The sequence below is a fragment of the Taeniopygia guttata genome, chromosome 27 (genome assembly GCF_048771995.1).
Source record: "Taeniopygia guttata chromosome 27, bTaeGut7.mat, whole genome shotgun sequence".
NCBI lineage: Eukaryota > Metazoa > Chordata > Aves > Passeriformes > Estrildidae > Taeniopygia > Taeniopygia guttata.
The window spans coordinates 3,290,532-3,315,444 of NC_133052.1; the positions used below are offsets into that span (position 1 = coordinate 3,290,532).

Below are 24,913 nucleotides of genomic sequence, written 5' to 3' on the forward strand. Positions count from 1 at the left end.
AGGGGCATCCCCGCCATGCTTGATTTTCCCGCGAGAATGACATCATCGTGACGTCACCCCCGCGCGGGGCGCTGATTGGTTGAACTCGCCGCTCCCGGAAGAGAAGAGCGGAGAGGCGGGGGATTACCCCCCCCAACCAAACCCCCCCACCTCCCGGGACCCCCGATCCCCGCAGCCCCCCGGACACCGGGGGGAGAATCCTGGGGACGGGGCGGGGGTCCCGCACCCCCGGCACCGCGGGCGGAACGAGGGGGCGGGAGGACCCCCACGGCGGCGCGATGGGGGCGGCGGCCTGCGGGGTAGGTGAGGATGGGGCGGGGGGGGGGGGATCCTCGGTTGTGCGTCCCCCCCGCTTCTCCCGCTCCCTCTCCCTCCCCATCCCTTCACCCTTCCCGGTACAACCCGCATCCTCAAGGCAGCGCGGGCAGTGCCTCTCCCCTCACCGCATCCCCGTCCGCGCTGCACCCAAACCCCTCATTCTCATTCCCATTCCCTCTCCCTCTCCCCTCCCTCCCCTCCCTCTCCCCGGTGCCGCTCCCCTCCCCCTCCCGGTGCCCTCCCCTCCCTCTCCCCGCGGCGCTGTCCAATGACGGCGCTCGTTGCTGGCAGGTGCCGAGTGTTTTTGTTTTGGGTACGAGTTGAGGCCGCAGCGGACGCGGCGGCGGCGGCGGCGCCGGGCGGAGGCCGCGCTCCGCCAGCCCCGCACCCCCCGCCATGCGCAGGGACATGAACGGGGTCACCAAGAGCCGCTTTGAGGTGAGGGCCCCGCCGGTCACACGCGGGCAGGCCCGGCTGAGGAGGAGCCGGGGTAGGGAGAGGCCGGGCCGCGGTGGGTGCGACCCCCTGAGGGCTCCGAGATCCTCCCCGAGGGCTCCGAGATCCCCCCTGAGGGGTCTCAGATTCCCCCTGAGGGCCCCGAAATCCGCCCTGAGGGGTCTCAGATTCCCCCTGAGGGCCCCGAAATCCGCCCTGAGGGGTCTCATATCCCACCCGAGATCCCCCCTGAGGGCTCCGAGATCCCCCCCGAGGGCTCCGAGATTCGCCCTGAGGGCCCCGAGATTCGCCCTGAGGGCTCTCAGATCCCCCCCGAGATCCCTCCTGAGAGCCCCGAGATCCCCCCTGAAATCCGCCCTGAGGGCTCCGAGATCCCCCCTCAGATCCCCCCTGAGGGCTCCGAGATTCGCCCTGAGGGGTCTCAGATCCCACCCGAGATACCCCCTGAGGGATCTCAGATCCCCTCTGAGGGGTCTCAGATCCCCCCTGAGGGCCCTGAAATCCGCCCTGAGGGGTCTCAGATCCCGCCCGAGATCCCCCCTGAGGGCTCTTAAATCCCCCCTGAGGGCCCTGAGATCCCCCTTGAGGGCTCCGAGATCCCCCCCGAGATCCCCCCTGGGCAAAGCGAAGGGGGCACCGCAGGGTCTGTTGGAATGGGGGTGCAGATTCGGGGGTCTCCTGGCTGTGTCCCCCGAGTTTGGGGGGTGGTTGGTGTGACACTTCTCCCCTCCACCCCCCAATTTTGGGGGGATTTGTTCCCTCGATGAATGTAAACTCCTGTGGTGGGGGTCTGTGAATGGGGCTGGGGGTCTGTGAGTGGGGCTGGGGGGGGCTGTGAGTGGGGCTGGGGGGTCTGTGAATGGGGCTGGGGGTCTGTGAATGGGGCTGGGGGGTCTGTGAATGGGGGCTGGGGGCTGTAAATGGGGGCTGTGGGGCTGTGAGTGGGGTTGAGGGTCGGTCGGGGGTGGCTGTGAGGACGCAGAGAGGCTCAGGGCTGTTACCCCCGGGTTTTGGGGGGTACTGGTGTTAAACTTCTCCCCACCCCGTTTTTGGGGGTCCCGTGGGGGGCTCAGTGTGAATGAGGGTCTGTGGGTGTGGGGGGGGGCTCAGGCCTGGACTCCCGGATTTGGGGGGCGTTGGTGTGAAACCTCTTTCCCCCCATCCCTTTTTGGGGAGGGGGTTCCCCATCTGCTCCAAACTCGAGGGGGAAGCCCTGCTGTGAATGGGGCTAGGGAGGATCGAGGGGGTGCGAGTTTGGGGGGTACCGGTGTGAAACCTCTCCCCCGCCCCATTTTGGGGGTGCCCTGGTCTGTCACAAACTCCCGGGGGAATTTGGGGGGCACGGAGCTGCTGCCAACGTGTTGCTGCGGGGAAGTTGATGGTGGAGCAGGAGATGTGGGGAATTGCTCCTGGAAAACACCGCAGCTTTTGGGGAGCGGGGCTCGGGGGGTCGTCAAGGGGGGAAAGGAGCCCCCAGCGCCGCTTCTTTATTTCGGGGCAGGAGCCTGGGGGGAAAATTTGCTTACGGGGAGGTGGGGGATGGAGAGGACGGAAGGAGAGGAGGGTAAACAATGAGATCTATTCAAAGGACGGGGCACAAAGCGGAGTGTGGAGCCAGGGCGATTCCAGCCGCATTGTTGTCCCAGCTGTCTTCCCGTGGGAGGAGGAGGAGGGGGTAGGGAGGAAGGGCAGCGCGGGATTTACTTCCCATCGCTGCCAGAGGCTGTGGAGGATGGAAATCCCTGCTCGCTGCTTCTCCGGCCCGTGTGGGAGACAAAAAAGAGCCTGGAATGGTAAAGACGTGGCTGTTGGAGAGGGGTGGGATGGCCATGAGGGGAAAATGCTGGTTAATGGTAAACTGGAGAGGCTTTGGCTCCCCAAACCTCCGTGTGGGATTCCTCAGCCCTGGAGTTGAGAAAGGTGCAGGAAATGCTGGTGGTCCCCCACTGCACATGGGTTTGTTTTCTTCCTCCATCAGATCCGTGTGAGTTTGGGGTGTTTGGGGTGTGTAATATTCCCATTTCTGTAGCATCCAGTGCTAAAAGCACTGGGCTCACCCTGGGAACTCCAGAGAGGAGCCTGCACATGAGCCCTGCCTTATCCAGGGGTTTTGTGTTTAATGTTCTGGGCTCTTCTTGCCTGCAGAGAATTTTTTTTTTTTTTAATTTATTTACCCCCTGAGAGCTTTTTTTTTTTTTTTAATTATTATTTTGCACTGCTGCAGAGTGGCTGGATACAGAGCAAAGAGTAAAAGCAGGTTGGTGACAGATTTTGGGGGGAAATTTCTAGTAGGGCATCAACATCCTTTGCTTCCTCAGCCTTTGTCTCTCAGTGCTGGAGTTCATTCCAGTTTTGGGAGGGTTTTCATCAGGGTTGCACCAGGACATGATGAACCCAATTCATAGGGGAAAAAGAGTGGGGAAGAGTTTTGTTTGGCCTGTTTTGGGTGGGGTTTCTTTCTTTGCTGGAATGTTATTTTCTTCTCATAGTAAAAAACAGACAAGTTGGAAAACGAGCAAAATGCTCGAGGAGCCTTTGAGGCCTAAAATTAATTTTTAAAACCTATATTTATACAGGAAGAGTTGGTGTGTTATAGAAAGGCTTATTTTGAGCTGCGAGAAGTGCCTTTAAACATAATTTTGTGTTTCTTGGCTGTTTTGGTTGCTGTGTTCTGTGACTGCTCCATCCCTGGAAGTGTTCAAGGCCAGGTTGGAGAGGGATGATCTGGGACAGTGGAAAATGTCCCTGCCATGGCAGGAGGTGACACTGGATGAGTGTGAAGGTCCCTTCCATCCCAAACCATTCCATGATTATAAATCCGAGGAATCCTTGGATTATCTCTGACCCGCTCACCTGGATAACCTGGGAACTTTTAGAGCAGTTTTCCTTTAAATTTCTGATTTTCCACTGAGGATGTGTAAGGTCAGAAGAGCTTCCAAAACGTGTGTTCACACTTTAGATTTATTTTCCAGAGGGGCAGAATGGATGGAAATTCCTCTCTGCTTCCTAGAAACCAGTTTGTAATGGTTGATGCAAGGTCTGTGAGAGTTCACATTTCATGGCACAGGGGGAAAATTGGGCAGAAACATCTGGAGGCTGGGAGCTGCTTTCAGAGCTGTGGAATTTTGTCAGGTCATGAAGGCAGTGGGTGTTTAGTTCTCCTCTTCCTCCTCCTCTTCCTCCTCACCTGTGGGTACTGCCAGGGCAGTTCCCCTGGCTGAGCAGGGGGAAGTAGGGCCTTTGAGTCTGGAATCTTATTTTGGGGTAAAAACAGCCCGATTTGGGGCTGTGACTAATACTCTGTGTCTGTTTCAGACTTGAAATAAGGCGTGAATTGTGGAGGGGGAGGCTGGGTTGGGTTTGCACTTGGTTTATTGTCTTTTGTGGAGCCACGTAAACAGATTCCTGAGCCATTGTTGTTGGGTAATTCACAAATCCAGTCGTGAGGGGGGTTCATAATAATAATTCCTTACTGTAGGAAAATAAAATATGGTGTGGAATATGGGCAGAGCTCCTTAAATTGGACTTACATGTGAGTTTCTGATTCCAGGAAGAGTGGAATTCTCTTTTTCTTGGGAATGCCATGGAGCATATTCAGATTAGTCCCTTTACAGGAGGTGTGGCCACCACAGAGAAAATCACCACTTAGTGCAGCAAAGCAAACAAAGAGGGAAAACATTACCCAGATTGACTCCTAATTCTCTGTGGTGTTGGTTTAATGTGCAACGTGCCCCAACAGATCCCAATCCATGCTTATATTTGGGATTTCTCTGCTTCCTGCCTGATGAAGAGCAGCCAAATAACAGCAGAGAGGAGAGGAGGCATCTCCTGGTGCTTCTGAGTGACTCCTGATGCTCTGGAGGATTCATTTACCAATTCTCTTGTCCATATTCCCATGCCCTAGGATGCAGTCTGGAGCTGTCCTGGATTTCCCTCAGCCACGTTGTCAGGATTAAGTAATTCCTGTTCTTTTTATTTTTTTTTTTTTCCCCTCTGTGTAGTCTCCTCTACATCCTCACAAACAGCAGCACACAAAAAGCTCCATCCTTTGCAGCTTCCTCTGGGAGTCTCCAAACCCTCCAGCGAGCTGGAGCTGCTCCTGCCTGTCAGGTTTTGGGGCAGTTTGTCCTGTTAGAAATGAAATTTTGGCAGCTCTGGGGTTGTCTCTGAGGAATGAGCTCCTTCAGCCTGAGGAATGCATCGATCCATGGCATTTCTGTGCTGGACTCCTCAGTGGGATGGGAGGGAATCCTGGCCTTTCTGAACTTCTGTAGTTCCCAGCTCTTGTGAAATGAGCTCAATGGGCAACTTCAGATGCTCCAAAATCGAGTTGCCTTCTAATAATTCATCCTGTCTGTGTTCAGAAATTGAATAATCTCACTGACCCTAATCCCATTTTGGGATCTGCTGCGTTCCTGCCTCTGAAATGCTGAATTTTCAGGGGTTTTGGCTTTAAGGCTGATCCTTTTGGGCTCGTCCCTGCTCCCTTTGCTGGGCTGCTCCTTGTGCTCCTGCCTGGGGCTTTGCTGTTCCAAGGAATGGAGGTTGTGCAAACAGAGGGACACAAACAGGACAGGGAGCACTTTGCTCTGACTCTCCTTGCAAAAACTGATGAAACACCATGGAATTTCATTTTATATGGGAAGAGAAACTGTTGGTGGCATAAACCACAGAACACCTGAGGTGGCACAGTGGTTTTTTTTGGATGGTATCTAAAAATATGGCTCAGAGATAATGAGAAAAACTGTAAACAATTAAGATTTTGGGAAGGGGGTGTCCCAGAAGATGGATTTTCCCTATTCCTCTTCACTCCACCACCCTCGTTTATTTTTAATTTTGGTGTCGTGCCACATCACACGTAACACTTTTTAAACACCAGCGCTACATTTGGGCAGGTGAATCATAATAAACTGTTAATTTATTTGGTTCAAAGTGGTTGTTGAAACGATGAGATAGGAAGAGATGGAAACCACAAGTTGTGTTTCACACCCCCACTGTGCTGCTGCTGTGGCTTGGGTAGAGGGAAGAGGGATTTGGGGAGATTTGGAGCAAAAATAAATTGTGCAAAAAGGGGTTTGGCCCAGGGAAACTGAGGAGTGTTCACCAGGAAAATGGCTTTTGGCCTCAGCCTGTGTGACCTGGTGTCCCAAATTTTTATTGCTATTTTTGCCCCAAATAGGATTCACTTTTTCCTTCTGCCTCTGGCAGGGGTTGTGTGAATGGGTTGGGTGCCAGTGTTGGTCCTGGCAATGTGATTTTACAGAATCCCAGCAGATTTTGGGTTTGGAAGAGCCTTAAAGCTCATCCAGTTCCACCCCTCACCAGGGACACATGACTTTTTCCATGACAAGGAAAAAGGGGGAGGGTTTTAAACTAAAAGAGGAGAGATTTGGATGTTGGGAAGAAATTCCTCCCTGGGTGGGGTGGTGAGACCTTGGCACAGATTCCCAGAGCAGCTCTGGCTGCCCCTGGATCCCTGGCAGTGCCCAGGGCAGGGCTGGGAGCACCTGGGGCAGGGGAAGGTGTCCCTGCCATGGCAGGGCTGGCACTGGATGAGCTTTAAAGTTCCCCCAACCCAAACCATTCCCTGATTTCGTGTCTGACTCCAGTGAGGGATTTCCTGGCTGGTTCTGGGGATGAACAGCCCAGGGATCCTTGGAAGCTGCTGGTTGGAGCAGCTCCTACCAGGGACATTTGGGGATCCTGGGTGGCCTTGGGGATGAAATGTGGAGAAAAATGAAAACTTTACCATTTTAATAAAGATTTATAGGGAATGGTATGTTTATGCTGTGGGGACTCATTGCTTTTTAATGGACATGCATACTCTTGAGAATTCTTGATTATTTTTTATTACCCTGACTAGTTTCTATATGTATAAAATTTTACAAAAGGTTCGTGTATATTCATTTTGATGATTTTATGTTATACTTAACTAGTTACACTTTTACTCAGTTTTTGTTAGCAAGTGTGGAAAGAACTTTTGGGTCACTCTGCCTTGTCTGTTTTAAGGTCTGAGGAGTCTTTCTTATATTTTTTTTTTAGCTGGGCCAACTTTGTTAGTGTTGTAGTTACTAGACTAAACAGTATATGTAGCAAGCTTAAACAGTACATTTTACTTCAATCTAAAGGGATTTTTACCTTGTTAAATTTTCACTCTGTCTCAGGGACAGGGGCTGTGCAAAGGGACTCGGAGCTGGCAGCCATGGGCACATCCCATTTTTTTTGGCCACTGTCATTAATTGGGGCCTGGGACACGGCATTAATTACTGTTTTCGCTGGCTGGGAGCTTCCTTTGAGTCACACTGTTGGGAAAGTCAGCCCTGGGAGGGTTTTATCCTCCCTGATCCGGGGTGAAACCTGCATCTGCCAACCCCTTATTGGGGTTTGGGCATCCCTGCCTGATCCCACAGTTCTCCTTTGGGACAGACTCCCCCTCCATGCCCTTCACACCTCACCTTAGGTGGATTTTTTTAATTTAAGTAGCCACCATTTGACTTTATTTCCCAATATTTATGCCAACGATCTTATATCTTCTTACATAATAGCTGGATACAAACCCAGCAGTGAAAAAACACCTTATTACCAATAATAATAATAGTAATAAAGATAATATTACCAGTAATAATAACAGAATTGCAGGTGTTGGGGTGGGGCAGAACTATAATTTATCAAATCGGCTTATTTGAATTATGATGAGCCTCAGAGAGCTGAGTAAGTCTTGGGTTTAGGCTGAAAATACTGAATCATGTCTCAGTTTTTGGGTTTGATTATTTTTTTTTCTTTTAATCCGTTCTAAGTGTATTTGTAGTAAATTGTTGCCCCGCTGGAATTGGGATTTCAGCTGAGCACAGGGATGGGTTGGGATGCTGGGTTTGGGGAGAACAGTCTGGCAGCCAGGACTGGGGGAGGAGAACAAAACAGGTGAACAAAAAGAGGCTGAATGTGCCCGTTTGGGTGTCTGGCAGCAGGTTCTGGAGGGGTTCCCTTTCAGTGGGATACACACACGTGGCAGCTGAAGTGGGAGTTGTGTTTCACACCCCCACTGTGCTGCTGCTGTGGCTTGAGTAGAGGGAAGAGGGATTTGGGGAGATTTGGAGCAAAAATTGGTTGTGCAAGAGGGAGACTGGGGAGTGTCCACCATGTGTGACCTGAGGGACAGCGCTGGTGTCCCAAATTTTTATTGCTATTTTTGCCCCAAATAGGATTCAGTTCTTCCTTCTGCCTCTGGTGGGAGTTGTGTGAATGGGTTGGGTGGCAGTGTTGGTCCTGGCAAAGTGCTTTTACAGAATCCCAGCAGATTTTGGGTTGGGGTTTTGGTATCTCACCTGTGCCTGTGGAGTTCCATCCATCACTGAGGGATTTCCCTCCAGGGCACTTCCTGCACAGAGGGGTGTGCAGCTGGAAGAGCTTCATCTTGAGCTCCGTTCCTGTAGGGTTTGACTGAGGTGTGGAGCATTGCTGGTTCCAAAAATGCTCTTTATTTAATGTGTCCCAAATCCAGGCTGGGCTCAGATCGCTCCTCCATCCCAGCAGGAATTTAAACTTTCCCAAGTTTATGACATCCAGCCCCCTGCCTATCCAGCTATTTTTAGGAATATTAAGCCTGTAATAAGTCTTTTTGGCCAGGTTCTCTTTCTGTTTGTGCTGCTTAGTCAGGATTTTGCCTGAGCAGAGCTCTGGTGGGGAGCCAGAGCGTGGCTGGGGCAGGAGGGCAGCGCCAACATTCCCATCCCTCCTGATCCTGACAGAGCATCCCAAGGGCCACACCAGAGCCTGTGACAGCCTGGCCTCATCCAGCAGCCAGCCATTTCCTTGGAGACTTAATGCAGATTAAACTGGATGGGTTTTTAAATAAAATTCCCTGTGTAGCTACAGGCTGGAGGGAAAATTCCCTCGGTGGGAGCTGCTTGTGGATGTAAACAACTTCATTCTTTGGATGGTGTCCTCTGAGGAGCCCTTGGATTTCTCTGGCACTTCACTGTGACTTATCTCTGCAGTTTAATATCTTTTTTTGCCTCCAGGAAGGCAACTCAGCCTGCTCCAGCTGCTGCTCCCTGAAATCGTGTCCTGGGAAGGGAACTGATGTCTCTCATGTCTCTGTTATTTGAGCTTTGTCACAGCAGTGGAGTTTTTTCCCCAAATGAGCAGAACTCGAGGCAAGGTGTCAGTACATATTGACCATGTTTGTAAGAAGTTGTTTCAAAGCTTCCCTGAGCTTTTCCAAAGGAAATGCTGAGTGAATTCCACATTTTGCCTGTTGTTCTGTGGTTCGTGCTCAGCTGTTTTCACTAGATTGGAGCTGTGGGTGAGGTTTGCTGTGACTCTTCTCTTGTGTCAGTGACTGCACTGGGATTGTTCATCTCCATGTGGACCAAGACAGATAAAATTGGTACAAACTCTACCAGAATTCCTGGAATTTGGGCTGGGAGCCAGCAGCCTTACAGCTGGAGAAACCTCCCGTGCATCTCAGAGTCAGGGTTTAAACTCTGAACAAATTCACACAGAGCTTTCAGAACAGAAAAGACTTTTGGAGCTTGGAAGGTTCATCTCCAAAGTGTCTGATACAGGCTGGGTGGGCTGTAAACTCCAAAATATTCAAGCTATGGATGCAATCCTTCATTTCTGCCACCAGTGGTTGATTCCCCAACTTTCCCAACCTAAAACCCGTTTCCAGAGCACATTATTTGTTCTCTAATAATTAATAATTGCAGCCTGTTTTCTGGCTTGGTTTGAATTGCTTAATTTCCTGTGGTTATGTGCAGTTGTGGAGGGTCTGGTCACCATTTCCTCATGGATCAGGGCTCACAGAACCCTGGAATATCCTGAATTAAGGGGGCCCATGGGGGCAGTGAGCTCCAGGCCTCACAGCAGCTGCAGTTTCATCCTCAGCACACCATTACCCACAAGTTTGTCATCTCACACAGTTTGTGTCCCACAAATAAACAAGTTGGAGCAGTTTAAAAATCAAAATATTTACTAACATTTCATAGATTATCAATTTAAATTCTGCATTGCTTCTTTGGCATGAGTTTTGCTTAACACAGAGACCTGCAGCACTTTACTGGTTGTGTTTCTGGGAATGTTTCTGCCTTTTATTTCCTGCCCACCTCTGTGGGTGTCTCTTGGTTGTTTTTTGTACAGAAATTGGTGTCACCTTCTCCTTACACCTCCCTTGGTGCCCTTGGTGTTGTGTTGGTGCTTCCCAGGCTCTCCAGAGGTGCCAGATCCAGGTTCTTTTTCCCTGGAGTGAACATCGAGGTGGATAATTCTGTCTCACCCAGGTGCCTCCTCTAACCTTGCAGCCACTAATTCCCTAAAGCTCTGAATTATCTTCGTCCCTTTTTCTCCACTGAGCTTTGAATTTTCTGCTCTGAAGTGTTTGGGGTTCAGAGTGGGCATCGGGCTGATCCCCAGTTTTCCATTCCCAGTTTTCCATTCCCAGTTCCCATTCCCAGTTCCCATTCCCAGTTCCCATCCCCATTCCCAGTTCTCCATTCCCACTTTTCCATTCCCAGTTTTCCATTCCTACTTCCCACTCCCATTCCCCATCCCTCTTTTCATCCGGTTTCCCAATTTTCCATTCCCAGTTTCCCATTCCCAATTTCCCATTCCCACTTTCCATTCCCAGTTTCCCACTCCTAGTTCACATCCCCATTCCCAGTTTCCCATTTCCAGTTTCCCATTCCCAGTTCCCACTTCCCATCCCCATTCCCTTCTCCATTCCTGTTTTTCCATTCCCAGTTCCCATCCCCATTCTCAGTTTTCCATTCCCAGTTCCGATTCCCTTTCCCAGATTGCCATTCCCAGTTTCCCGTTCCCAGTTTCCATCCTAATTCTCATGACTCCCCATGTTGAAAATCCCATCAGGAACTCCAGGGGCAGGACAAGGGGAATGGGGAAAATCCCACCAGGAATTCCAGGGAGGGGAATGGGGAAAATCCCATCAGGAATTCCAGGGGCAGGAGAGGGGAATGGCTTCAAAGTGATAAAGCAGGGCTGGATTTGAGTTAGGGAAAAATTCCTCCCTGTGAGGATGCCGAGGCCCTGGAATGGGTTTTCCAGGGAGGATATGGGCTCACCATCCCTGGAAGTGCCCGAGGCCAGGCTGGGATGGTGGGAGCTGTCCCTGCCATGGCAAGGGTGGCACCAGGTGGCATTTAGGGTCCCTGTCTATGATTCCATGAGCCAAGTGCTTCCATGGATTTTGGAGCCTGCCCAAAGGGGTGGCAGCAGAAGTGACACCAGGCTGTGCTTTGTGTTCAGCTGTTCCTGCCCAGCTGCTGTTCACATCCTCCTGTGCTGTAAATGCAGGTGAAATGGGAAGAAATGATGATGTTTGACTCAATTCAGAAGGCTGAATGATTGCTTTATTATAACTATGCTAAAATACATTAATATACTATTTAAAGGAGATACTAAAACTACAAACCTACTTTTTCTAACTACTATAACTCTTAATAACTTGTGACTCTCCAGAGTCCGAACAGGTGGATTTGATTTCCATCAAACAATCCTCACCAGGATCCAACCAAGCGATCACCCCAGGTAAACAATTCTCCAAACACATTCCACATGGGGAAAAACAAGGAGCAGAAACAGAAATTGTTTTCTCTTTCTTCTCTCTGTGCTCCTCTCTGGAAAATCTTGAGGGAGAGAGGGATGTGCCTGGCACACTCCTGGGCAGGGACACTCAGACAGTGCCGCCTGTCCCACTTCAGGGTGACAAAGCCCCGATGTCACCCAGGCCTGAGCAGCAGCTCTGTCTCCTGCCCTGGGAGCAGGGAAATGTGGGAATCAGCCCTGTACTGCTGTGGGTGGAGCCAGTTTGCCACATTTGGGATATTCTCGAGCGCAAAGGAAGAGGTTTTGAAGGAAATGGACAATTACACATTGTGCTGGGTGTGAGGCTGGGAGAGCTCTGCCTTTTGGTCACTTTGGTCCATCTGTTTTCATAAACTTCCTTAATTCCATAGAGTTTCATGTCCTTGCTTGCTGTACTATTGGAACTTTCTCTACTTTTCTACTTTCAGGCTTTTCTACTTTTTCTACTTTTCAGCTGCAGCTAGCTCTAAGTTTTCTGCTCTTTCTAAGCTTTTACAGCTTTCTGGAAGTCTTCTCATTTTTTCTATTTCCTTCTACTTTGCCCATCTGTTTTCATAATCTTCCTGAATTCCATAGAATTTCAGTCTGATTTGGGTTGGGCCTTAAATCACATCCAGTGCCACTCCTGCCATGGCAAAGACACCTCCCACTGTCCCAGGTGGCTCCAAGCCCCATCCAGCCTGGCTTTGGACACTTCCAGGGATGGCCCAGCCACAGCTGCTCTGGGAATTCCATCCCAGTCCCTCCCCACCCCTAACAGGAGGAATTTCTTCCAGAAATCCCATGTGGCTTCACACAGCAGCAAAGTTGCTCCTTAGTGGAGGATTCTGTGTTTGTTACAGAATTGAAAATTTACATACAAGAAAAAAGTGGTTTTTTGTGTCTTGTCCAGAATAATTCCTTCTTTTGGATGGCACCTGGTATTAAAGAAGATAAAAGAAATTATAGGAGAAGCAAACTTGGGGCATTTTGTTTTTAATCCCTTGAAGAGTTTTGAAAGCCTGGAAGTCTAGAATAGCCTCTGACATTTTTTCAGAGCTTTATTTTTGTATGGACTTGCCAGAAGGTCCCCATGTCCGTGGTATATTTAGCTGTACGTGCTGCCATGACTTAGCAAAATCCCAATTCCAGCCTGTTTTCACCCATCTGAGCCTCAGGCTTGGAAGGAAGGCTGGAGAAAATAGGTCTGGAGATGCATCCTGGCTCTTGCCAGCGTTCAGGGAGGGGGAATTCCACAGCTGAGGTTCTCCCCTGGAGCCCATCTTGCCTGGGCCCCCTCAGGGTTTAAGTCCACGGGTTATTTTTAGTAAGACAAAAAAACAAACATTCCTTTAGATTAGTGCTGGTCAAAGGGAAACTCCTGCAGAAGCCAGTCTGGGGATGGGATTTGTGCTGGGACTGAGGTGAGATTTTCCTGCGGAGGGATTTGATGGGCAGAGTTCCCTGTGGCCAGGCAGAGAAGGCTCCTGGCTGCTGCTGGAATCTCTGTTTTAACCCTTCTTGCCCTTGTTCTGTCCTGCTCTGGTGCCTTTTTGGAAGGGACTTCCTTTTTCCTTGTTCTGTTCCTGCTCTCTGATTGCTCCTCTAATTTCTCTGATCAGTTTTTTGGGGGAGGAGAGTCCTGATTCAAGGTCTGGACTGTGGTGGGGAAGGGTTTGGATCTGTAACCGGGGGGAAAGGAATCACATCCCTTTTTCCCATTAATAATTCCTCTGCATTCCTCCTCCATTCGAGCTCCCTCCATGATTTCCTTGAGCTCCTAATCAATCAACTAATCAATTTAATTAGCTGGTCCTGTCCCAGATGTGCAGGTGCTGCTCTGCCAGCCTTGGGAATGTCTGTCCCCACCCACGGTGGCTCCAGAGTCACCTGGAGATGGGAGGGAAGAGCCCTTGGAGCTGTGGGAGCTGGGAATGGCAAAGGCTCATTTTAATTAGCAGCAAACTGGGCTGAGAACTGCCAGGCTGGTTCCTGCTCAGGACCTGTGATATTCCTGGTGGGAAGTGATAAAAGGGTCTGCGGGGGGATCAACACTTCTGGCTGGCATTTTGGGATGGAAGTTTGAGAGTTCCCACTTCAGCACCGTGCTCTGGCACCTTGGGATGATTCAAAAGGAGACTGGGATTTGGGAGCACAGCGTGTGACTCTGAAATCCTGGGGTTTGCTGTTCCCTGGGGGTGGTGGTGTTCCTCAATTCCCAATTTTCCATCACCAAATGGAGCATTTAAAGGGCCATTCAGTGGCAGCACATTGGATTTTCACACTAGATTTCATGTTAAGTTGTGGTGGGATTTGATTTATGCTCAGGTATGGGATATTTGGGAAGTGCTGGGATTGGATCCATGCTCAGGGGCAGGATATTTGGGATGTGATGGGATTGGATTCTTGCTCAGGTACAGGATATTTAGGAAGTGCTGGGACTGGATTCCTGCTCAGGGACAGGAGATTTGGGATGTGATGGGATTGGATTCCTGCTCAAGTACAGGAAATTTGGGAAGTGATGGATCCTTGCTCAGGATGGATATTTGGGAGGTGCTGGATTTTTCCCATGGCAGGACAATACTAAATCTTAGAACTGTTTTTATTTAGATTGTTCTCATGAGGCTTTGCTCTCTGTTTTCCTCGGGACTCCTTGGAAAAGAGAAGTTTCTCTTGGAAACTTCTTGGTGTGTTGTCCATAGATTTGGAGGTATACAAGAACCAGCTCTGGTTAAACCATTTAAACCAGTTCCCTTTAAACCATTCTTGGTGTTTTAAAAATCAGACCTGTTTGTCCCAGAGCTCCCGAGGGCTCTGCAGGACTTGGTCATTTCTCTGTTCACCAGCACCTTTTCCATCACAGAAACCAGCCCTGCTGCACCTGCAGCTTCCAGCTCTGTTTGGTGGATATTTGGGCTGCTGGACCCCTCCTTCTCTCCCCTCCAGCCCCTTGGCCAGATGTTTTGTCTGTAAAACCTCCCAGTTTTGATGTGTCTGTGCCTTGGTGCACCCCTCAAAGTGCTGAGGAAGCCTCTCCAGTCAGTGCCAGCTCACAACCACATCATAATTATCATTTAAATCGCTGGAACAGCTGCAAATCTCAGTTTCTATTTCATCTCTCAATCCTTGCGCCGTGTTCTAAGCTATTTTGATGTGATGCTCCATCCAGCTGTGGTCCTGTGCAGGAGCTGGAAAGCTGCAGCATTTATCTGTTAGGAATTTCCTGGTCCAGATATCTGGAAACATCCTCACTAACCAACCCCTTCTTCCCTGGGGTGAAGCAGGGTTTGTCCCCTTGATGTGTGACTGAATTTTGCCTTTTTTTGTGTTTGCAGATGTTCTCAAACAACGATGAAGCTGCAATCAACAAAAAACTGCCCAAAGAGCTGCTGCTTCGGTGAGTCCTCCCTGGACACCGGTGGGTTGTTCTTTGCATCCAGGATTTTGCTGCTGTGCTCCCAAATCATGAGCTTGGATCGGGTCACATAAAGCCAGACCCAAACAGAGGCAGGTCAAAGGTCTGTGTCAGCAGTTTGTGCTAAACTGGGATTAAGTTTTGGGGTTTTAAATGCTGGATTGATTTGCTGGTTGTCTGTGTGGTGAATGGAGGAGTGAGGATCCTTTCATTAATCGTTGTGGAGAGCAGGATTCTGCTTCTCTCAGGGGTTGAGTTTAAAGCAAAAGTGAATCCCTCTGCTCCAGTTACACTTGAGTGGACTTTGTCCTGTCCTCTGTCAATAAGAGCCAGATGTTCAGGTCCTGGCAGGATGATCCCGTTGGCAAACACCAAACAGCTCAGACTCTGTGGGTTGTTGGGGTTTGGAAGTCCTTTAAGGCCTCTGTGGATAATTCTCTGTGGGAAGCAGGAGGGGAGTGGAGTGTGGGGGTGATTGTATCCCTCTGTCTCTGCTGTGTCCCTCTGTCCCTGCTGTGTCCCTGCTGTCCCTGCTGTGTCCCTCTGTCCCTGCTGTGTCCCTCTGTCCCTGCTGTGTCCCTGCTGTGTCCCTCTGTCCCTGCTGTGTCCCTGCTGTGTCCCGCTGTCCCTACTGTGTCCCTCTGTCCCTCCTGTGTCCCTCTGTCCCTGGCCATCCCATCCTGCTGCAGAGCAGGGAATTGTTCAGGATCGGGTGGAACCGAGGGGAAATGGGGAGTTGATAAATGTTTAAAGCTCATAAGTAATGGTTTGGAGAGCTGGAATTCACTGTTAGCATACTGTGAAAATTAATTACTGTGCATTGACAGTGCAGCCTTTGAAAGAGAAGCTTGGATGTGTTTTCTGTGGGAATCTCCTGTAAATGGGTGTCACTGTGTGCAGGACAAAGGCTGGTGTGTTTGGGCACTGCTCTGTGAAGTCCTGGCCCTGCTCTGGCCACTCTCAGGCAGCTTTGGGCTCCCCTGGGTGTGGAGTGAAAGCTGCACTTGGGCAAAATGCAGAGGAGGAGGATGTGAAAGAGGAGAAGAGCAGCATTTGTTATCCCTAAAAATACAGGGATGGCCCAGGAGGGGCGGTGCAGCCGAGGGCTGTCCTGGGACGTGGCCCTGTGGCGTGTCTGGGGTGCAGCAGTGACACCCCGGGGTGCACAGTGACACCTTGGGGTGCAGCAGTGACATGCTGGGGTGCAGCAGTGACATGCTGGGGTGCAGCAGTGACATCCTGGGGTGCACAGTGACACCCTGGGATGCAGCAGTGACATTCTGGGGTGCACAGTGACACCCTGGGGTGTGGAGGGAAGGAAGAAGAAAGAGGGAGGACAGGGCAGGCCCAAATCCCTCCATCTTAAAACCTCTGACCCCTATGAACAAAACCAAAACCCCCCTATACAGGACTCAAAAATTCTTCCCTTTACTTTGTGACTACTTCTACTCTAATATCGAAACTTTTGTGACTTCTTGTTCTTCCTGCAAGGCTGGCAAATCGCTCCATGGTTCAAACCCCAAATCACAGCTGTTTCCAGCTGCTGCCAGGGTCTCAAATGCTTCTGACCTGGGCCTGGAACCTCCAAAAATGTCTGAGGGACGTTTTGAGTTCTGACAGCAGAAGGGGTCTGTGCTGCCCTCCCGAAGGAGGGGACACCCCCAGTGTGACGTGGAGCTGCTGCACAGCTCCTGCCTGGCCCCAGCAGGCTCAGCCTGCAGGAATTCAGCTGTTCCTGCTGGGTCAGGGCCAGCTCAGGCAGCCTGCAGCTCTCTCCTGGCCCTAAGCAGCTTGGACTCGCTGCTCTGCCCATGCAGCCCTGCCCAGCACATGCCCAGGCCTGGCTGTGCCATCCCCACATGCTGATTTATCCCTGGCCAGTTGGATTTGTGCCCGTGGGGAGCGCTGAGCTGGCAGCAGAGCCGCGGTGTCTGTCCCCCTGCCCGGCCCCTGGCAGGAGGGATGAACTGGGGTTGAACTGGGGTTGAACTGGGATGGCGGGGGGTGGTCGCTGGCACAAATTGGTGTGGGTAATTTTAGAAGGCTGAAGGTCTAAGCTGGCTCACCTCAGAGCCTGCAGCATGCAGGGATTTCATGAGAGTCTTGACCCTAATCTAATTAGAGCAGCAGTGGGAAAGTGAGGAGTCCTAGAAACCCCTGAGTGGATTAAGAGGTTGAAACCTGAAAATTGCTCAAAGTGAGTGTGTTTTACCCAAATTGTGCAGAACTGAGCTGTCCAGACAAAATCAAACACACAGGGAGTCCCTTTGCACTGAGACAGTTTAATCTGCTGCAATTCCAGATTTAATTCCTGTTTGAGGAGTTCAGTCTGCCTTCATCTGTGATCAGTGTTTGATGATAATTTTGTGGATTATTTTCTCCACTGTGAACTCTGAAGAATGAAAAGACCAATGTAAAAGGGCTCACCAGGCAGTGTGAGCAGGACAGGAATCCTGTTTGGGTGACAAAATAAATGTCCCAGCAGGGTGCCTTTGGGCCTATTAATGCAGAATTGGGAAAAAAATCATTTGAGTAGTGCTGATTCTGCTGCAGCTCAGTCACTGCTTATTTGTAGGGTTTGGGATATTTTAGTGTTGTCCAGCAGTTCCTTGGAGAGGGAAAATCCCATCCTCAGGGCTGCAGGGGAGTCCTCAGCTCGGGTCATGGTGCCTGCAGGACTTTACCTGGGCTCCTGCTGCTCTTGCTGGTCCATGGAAGCTGGATCCAGTTCTGAAATGATGAAAATCCATAACCAACTACTGTGGAAAAGTCCTTTTTGCAGCCTGGTTCTGCTGGATCATCGATTCAGGGTCTTGCACAAGTGCAGGAGGAGCTGAGGGAGCACTGGAAAAGTCTCTGAGCTCCTCAGAGCTGAGATCTCCGTGCAGGGAAAGGCAGAGGGGTGAGGGTTTGGCCGGGGTGAATCCCTGTTGATGTGTGGGCAGGCTGGCAAGGGAGGAGCAGGAAGTGAAGGAGAATTTATCCCAGATCTCCCAGCCCTGATAGAGGGATGAGGTGATCATTAACAGCCTTGAGATCCTTCCTTCCAACAGAGCTGGGATCCTCCCTGGGATCCCTCCTGTGATCCTTCCCTCCAGCAGAGCTGGGATCCTTCCCTGGGATCCTTCCTGGGATCCTTCCTGGGATCCTTCCCTGGGATCCTTCCCTCCAGCAGAGCTGGGATCCTCTCTGGGATCCCTCCCTGGGATCCTCTCTGGGATCCTTCCTGGGATCTTTCCCTGGGATCTTTCCCTGGGATCTTTCCCTGGGATCCTCCCTGGGATCCTTCCCTGGGATCCTTCCTGGGATCCTTCCCTCCAGCAGAGCTGGGATCCTCCCTGGGATCCCTCCCTGGGATCCTTCCTGGGATCCTTCCTGGGATCTTTCCCTGGGATCTTTCCCTGGGATCCTTCCTGGGATCCTTCCCTGGGATCCTTCCCTGGGATTCCCCCTGGAATCTTTCCCTGGGATCCTTCCCTGGAATCTTTCCCTGGGATCTCTGCTGGGAAACCAGGAATGATCCAGGCACTGAAACTGGGCTGTGGCACTGCCCTGATCCCAGAGCTGGCAGTGAGGGATGGCACTGCCCATTTCGGGGAGCTGAAATGAGGGATGGCACTGCCCATTTCGGGGAGCTGAAATGAGGGATGGTGCTGCCCACACTGAGGGATGGCACTGCCCATTTCGGGGAGCTGAAATGAGGGATGGCACTGCCCATTTCGGGGAGCTGAAATGAGGGATGGCACTGCCCATTTCGGGGAGCTGAAATGAGGGATGGCACTGCCCATTTCGGGGAGCAGTTGCTGAAGGTGTTGCAGTGTTGCAGTCGCTCCTGTGCAGTCCGAGCCAGCCCAGCCTCCCTGGTGCTGCTCCGTGTCCTGGCTCGCTGTGGGGCTGCTGCCAGGGTCACTTGGGGGGAGCAGTCGCTGATGTGGGGTCAGGGCCCACTCCAAGGTGTGAGGTTTCTGTTTCCCAGTGCCTCCGTGGCCGAGTTTTGTTTCCTTTTGGGAACTGCTGCCTCTGCACGTCCTTTCACAGTTCAGCTTTCAGCCAAATCACAAAGAAATTTTGCTGTCCCAGTCCTTTTTCCTTTTTTTTGTTTTTGTTTTGCTCCCCCACCTTTGTTTTCCACATCCGCTTTTGTTTTAAATGTCAATAACCTATAAGGTATCTCTTATTTCTATTCCAGAATTTTCTCTTTCCTGGATGTGGTCACTCTGTGTCGTTGTGCTCAAGTTTCCAGGGTAAGAACCTTCCTTTTTCCTGGTGTATTTTAGCAGGGGTTGGATTTGGGTGACAATCCTCCCTCTCCAGGGGCGTTGGGCCAGGGAGCTTTGTGCCACTCAGCTGGGGTTATTTAGTGTCCCCTGGAAGTCCTGGAAAATTCCCAAAGCACCAGTGAAGGGGAATTCCAAGCTGGAATAGCATTTTCCAGTGTCACAGGTACAAAGGGGAAGGGGCTGATGTTTTGCCCAGAATTGTCCCCTCATTCTGGTTTTACAGGGAGCTCACCCTGCTGAAATCCCCAATATGGGATGAGCCCAAAATGGCATCCTGTGGGTTTTTTTGGTGGAAACACAGGAATTTTAATTCACAGAGATGCTGCACAGCCAATGAAAGTTCATTTTCTCCTTGGATCTAGTTGGAGTAAGCATGGAAATAAAGTGAGGGCTTCAGTTAATGAAACCCAGCTTGGATTATTTAGGGAGAATTCCTCCAACTGGACTGGAAAATTCAGTTATCTGGAGCTGCCAGATTTATTCAGGTGCTTTTTCCTGCCAGTGTCTGGTAACTCCCAGGGGAAGCAGCACAAGCAAGGCTGGGGTGATGATCCAGGGGAGGTGTTGGAGTTCTGTGTTCACCATCCTGGCAAACAAACCCATCAATCAAACCTGCACAAACCCATCAGTCCTGGTTCCAAACCTCAGCCACCACTGATTTAATTACTCCAAGCACATTGGAATTTAAAAAAAAAAATTATTAAAGATTGTTAATTGCATTTTAAAAATTACCCTGTGTGGTGTCTGGGCATTACAGTTGGCACCTGAATACCAAGGGTGTGCAGGGAAGGAGCTCCCAGCTGGAATCCAGCAGAGCAGTGCTGGCAGAAGGGGCTGCCAGGGATTCTTTGCCAATGTCAGGGTGTTCTCCTGGCCTGTCCCAGCTCCTGTTTGCACAGGGAGTTCCTGCAGGGATGTGCAGGAAGGTTCTGGAACGTTCCCTGCACTACCCATGGAATTATGCAGCCACTGGGGCATTTCCTACTGCTTTTCTTCTGGCCATAACCTTAAAACAAACAACAGCAGTTTGCCTCTCCTTTGGAGCAGGAACCAGGGAGATTTTGGTGATTTAAACAAAACCCAAACCCTTTGGCAGTGCAGCTGTGAGGATTTTGGTGATTTAAACAAAACCCAAACCCTTTGGCGGTGCAGCTGTGAGGACTCACCTGTGCCCAGGTGTCCTCTGAGGTGCTGGGGAGGAAATTCCAGCCAGGAATTTCCTGCACCTCCCAAGGGAGTGGGAGCAGCCAGGGCACCTCTTCCTTGCCTGGGGGACTCAGAATTCCGAATTTTGAGGCCACCAAGCTCCCTGCAAGTGCTCCTGGTGCCTGCTCAGCTCTCCCTGCTGGCTGCAATTACCTGTTGCTTTCCCACCTGGGACAAAATATTGTTTCTCAAAGGAACAAACAGGGACTAGGTCCCCACTGACTTTTTTTTTTTTTTTTTTTCATATTAACCACACATTTACATTTTTTTCCCCCAATAAAGGCATGGAATGTTCTGGCCCTGGATGGCAGTAACTGGCAGCGAATTGACCTGTTTGATTTCCAGAGGGATATTGAGGTATAATTAAGTGACATACAAACCCATTTTTTTCTTGTTAAAATGTAATTACAGCCTCGAATGAATTAATACTCCCAGTGTAACCCTTCCTACCTTCCCTGGAGATAGAAATCACTCATTTCAGTTCTTCAGCTTCAAGGAGTCTTTTCAAGTCTTGGCAATCCATTCAGCTTTTGAAAATGGACAGAATTCTATATCCCTAGCAAGAATTAAAGCTAATAATGGAAAGGAAGGTAGTTTTTGTGTGTTCTGAAAACAGAAATTAGTAGCAAAGGTACTTTTTTTGGAGAAAACTGCTGCTTATATGGAAGAGAATTTAAGTTGCTGCTCCTTGCACTCAGATAAGATCATGAGGGCTGAACGTCTGTTGAATCAGGGCCTGAAATATTTGTATCTTTAATACCAAAAATTGAAATTGAAGTGAAGATGATTTGGGAAATACAAGGTCCAAATTGTCCCTGAGAGATGCAGCTGGCTGAACCTGTGGGATGTGGATTCTGCAGCAGCAGTGGGGATGGAGGCTGCAAATTCCAATTGCCTTAAGCAGGAAAATGGGTGAGGAAAAAACCCTCAATGCTTAAAACAAAAAAAAATCTCAGGATTTTTTATCCTGTTTAAAACACGTTGGAAACAAAATTTGTTGTATCTCACCTCAAAGTTCCTGCTGGGCCTCCTCAGGCTCTGCTGTAACAGAGTTAAATCCATCAGTCCCTGTAAATTCTTGATAGAAACACGTTTGGCTCCTCTAATTTGAGCACAACTTATAGACTTGCTATAATAGAATATAGAATATAATATAGACTAGAATATAGAATTGAATATAAAACATAGACTAGAATATAGAATTAAATATAGACTATAGAGTTGAATATAGACTAGAATATAGAATTGAATATAAAACATAGAATATAGAATATAGAATAGAATATACACTAGAATATAGAATTGAATATGAAATAAAGATTAGGATATAGATTTGAATATAGACTAGAATATAGAATTGTATCTAGAATATAGAATTTAATATAGAAGAGAATATAGAATGAATAATTGAATATAGAATGAATAATAGAATATAGAATTGAATATAGAATGTAGAATTGAATATAAAATATAGGTTTTAATACAGATTTTAATATAGAATATAGAATAGAATATAAAATTTAATACAGAACTGAATGTAGAACATAGAATTTAATGTAGAATTGCAGAATCAGGCAGAGTTTCAGCTTTTCCAGCCTTTTTTCAGGGCTCTGGAGGTCGAGCATCAGCCACGGAGCTGCTCCCGTGGTGTCCCCAGAGCTCACCTGGCCGGCCCAGGGTCTGATGGTGGGGCTGTGTTGTGCTGAGCCTGCTTTTGAGCTGATTTCAGGGGTTTTTTAGACTGGAAAAGAGATTCTGGAAGAAAATCCTCATCTCACAGAGTTCCCAAATGCCAGTTAGTTCTGGAAGGACCGAGGGATGCTCCTGCTCTGTGAGGAGCAGCCAAAGTTGCAGGGGAAGGTTCTGAGTTTCTGGTGCAAATATTCTCCAGTGGTTTTGCCCGTTGGTCCCAGGGGAAAAATAATTCCTGGCTGCAGTGGGGCCTTTAGGTCCAGATTTGAAATTAAAAACCCTTTTGTGGATCTCTGGAGCACAAATGGTTGAATGTCTTTTCCTGCAGGAGCAGAACTCGTGGGCTGGTTCTGCTCATCTCTGTTTTGAATAAAAACTGGAGTTTATCCATTGGCTGTGCTTGGAAATCGGGGCTGGAGCTCCTCTCCCCTTCCTTGGGGAGTCTGTGCCCACGTCCAGGAGCTCCAAAATAGAGGAAATTTCTCAAAATGCTTTTGCTGATTTACTTTAGGTGATTTTTCCTGTCCCTCCATCTTCAGAAGCTGAATCATTCTCCTCCCTGTCCCCGAGCCCATCCCCATGGCATTTCCATCCCCTTAGCACCATTTTCCCTGGAATAACAAATCCTATTTCACCTGCAGAATGTTCCCTTCAGCCTCCTGAAGGTCTGGGGGGTCTCACGGGGCTCCTCCTGTCTCCCCCAGGGCCGAGTGGTGGAGAACATCTCCAAGAGATGTGGGGGATTCCTGCGGAAGCTGAGCCTGCGCGGCTGCCTGGGAGTGGGGGACAACGCCTTAAGGTACCTTGGGATGGGCTGCAAATCCCAAATTCCCTGATTTTTATGGAGCAAAAAAATGGGAAAAATTTATCCCCACTTTGGATCCTCAGGAATGGGCTGCAAAACCCAAATTCCCTGATTTTTATGGAGCTAAAAATGGAGAGAATTTATCACCTCCGTGACCCTCAGGAATGGGCTGCAAAACCAAAATTCACAGATTTTCCTGGAGAAAAAAACTGGGAGAATTTATCCCCACTTTGGATCTGAGACCCTCAGGAATGGGCTGCAAAACCAAAATTCCCAGATTTTTCTGGAGCAAAAAATGGGGAGAATTTATCCCCGCTTTGGATCCAAGACCAGATTATTAATTTCTCATTTCATTTCTCATTTAATTAATTTTTTTTATTATTTCATTAATCATTTTTATAATTTAATTTGTCTTTTTTTATCATTTAATTTATTGGGGTTTTATCTAAAAAATTTAATTGTAAATAAATAAAAAATAAAATTTTCATTCTGATTTTCTTGATTCCTTTCTTCTTTCTTGATTCTTTTCTTGATCTGAATCTTAATTTTCATCCTGATTTTCTTCTTGATTTTCTTGATTATTTTCTTATTTCTTGATTCTTTTGATTTTCATGGTTTTCTTCATGATTTCCTTCTTGATTATCTCTGTTTTCTCCTTTAATCAGCTTTGTAAAGCTTTGTTCTGACGTGTTATGAGCCACCTGGAATTCCTTTGCCTGACAAATCCAATATTTCCCCTTTCCTTCACCCCAGGACCTTTGCCCAGAACTGCAGGAACATCGAAGTGTTGAACCTCAATGGTTGCACCAAGATCACGGACGCGTGAGTAAAACTTCCCTGGCTGCCAAAAAAACCAGGCTTGGGGTGTGGGGGAGGAATCATGGAATGGTTTGGGTTGGAAGGACCTCAAATCCCATCCATGGATGGTTTGGGTTGGAAGGACCTTAAATCTCATCCATGGAATGGTTTGGGTTGGAAGGACCTTAAATCTCTTCCATGGAATGGTTGGGGTAGGAAGGACCTTAAATCCCATCCATGAAATGGATCATGGAATGGTTTGGGTTGGAAGGACCTTAAATCTCATCCATGGAATAGTTTGGGTTGGAAGGACCTTAAATCCCATCCATGGAATAGTTTGGGTTGGAAGGACCTTAAATCTCATCCATGGAATGGTTTGGGTAGGAAGGACCTCAAATCCCATCCATGGAATGGTTTGGGTTGGAAGGACCTTAAATCCCATCCATGAAATGGATCATGGAATGGTTTTGGTTGGAAGGACCTTAAATCCCATCCATTCCCACCCCTGCCAGGACAGCTTCCACTATCCCAAAATGCTCCAAACCCTCTCCAACCTGGCTTTGGCCACTTCCAGGGATCCAGGGGCAGCTCTGGGCACCTGTGCCATGTTCCCACCTCTATCCTCACCCCAAACCTGCCCATCCCATGGGATTTCTGCAGCCTGGGATGAATCCATGAATCCATTCCAGGAACGTCCCCCCGTGTGTCTCTTGCAGCACCTGCACCAGCCTCAGCAAGTTCTGCTCCAAACTCAGGCACCTGGATTTGGCTTCCTGCACCTCCATCACCAACCTGTCCCTGAAAGCACTCAGGTAGGAGCTGGCAGCAGGAATTTTCCATGGAATTTTACAATTATTAAGGCTGGAAAAGTCCTCTGAGATCCTCCAGTCAACCCAGCATTCCAGCAGAGTCTTCTTCTGGAGCTGGGCTTTTCCTGGTGTCCCCTCCTGGTGTCCCCTGGGGCTGCAGCTGTGGCTCCCAGAAATGGGAACAGCAGAGCTTCTGGCTTGGAGCAGGATTTTTCCTGAGGTAAATGAGCTTTTTATGTGTGTCCCCAGCGAGGGATGCCCGCTGCTGGAACAGCTCATCATCTCCTGGTGCGACCAAGTGACCAAGGACGGGATCCAGGCGCTGGTGCGGGGCTGCGGGGGGCTCCGGGCCCTGTCCCTCAAGGGCTGCACCCAGGTACAGCTCTGGAAAAGTGGGAATGGGCATGGCTGGGGTGTCCTGCTGCTCCTCACAGTGGGAAACTCAGGGATTTGGGTTATTCTCCAAAATCCCCACGGTGCTGGAGATCAGGTGCTGGTGTGGAAGTTCTTCAGCATCCCCCAGGAGTGGGACAGGGAATAAATCACTTATGGA

The 24,913-nt window shown here is 49.4% G+C and overlaps 1 protein-coding gene across 3 annotated transcripts in view; it reads left to right on the forward strand.

Moving 5' to 3' along the window:
• The first annotated feature begins 175 nt into the window (after window positions 1-175).
• The window catches only part of FBXL20 (F-box and leucine rich repeat protein 20), a 34,152-nt gene continuing 9,414 nt past the window's right edge, over window positions 176-24,913 (forward strand). The window contains exons 1-8 of one of the 3 annotated variants that reach the window (XM_041721541.2): window positions 176-299; window positions 14,691-14,752; window positions 18,960-19,014; window positions 20,539-20,613; window positions 22,653-22,747; window positions 23,507-23,575; window positions 24,268-24,363; window positions 24,610-24,736. In XM_041721541.2, the coding sequence (XP_041577475.1) occupies window positions 279-299; window positions 14,691-14,752; window positions 18,960-19,014; window positions 20,539-20,613; window positions 22,653-22,747; window positions 23,507-23,575; window positions 24,268-24,363; window positions 24,610-24,736 (600 nt within the window). In that variant the 5' untranslated portion in view covers window positions 176-278. Of the gene's footprint in view, window positions 300-594; window positions 757-2,548; window positions 2,568-14,690; window positions 14,753-18,959; window positions 19,015-20,538; window positions 20,614-22,652; window positions 22,748-23,506; window positions 23,576-24,267; window positions 24,364-24,609; window positions 24,737-24,913 lie in introns of those variants that run through there. The other 2 variants (XM_041721540.2, XM_041721542.2) reach the window with 2 other exon arrangements.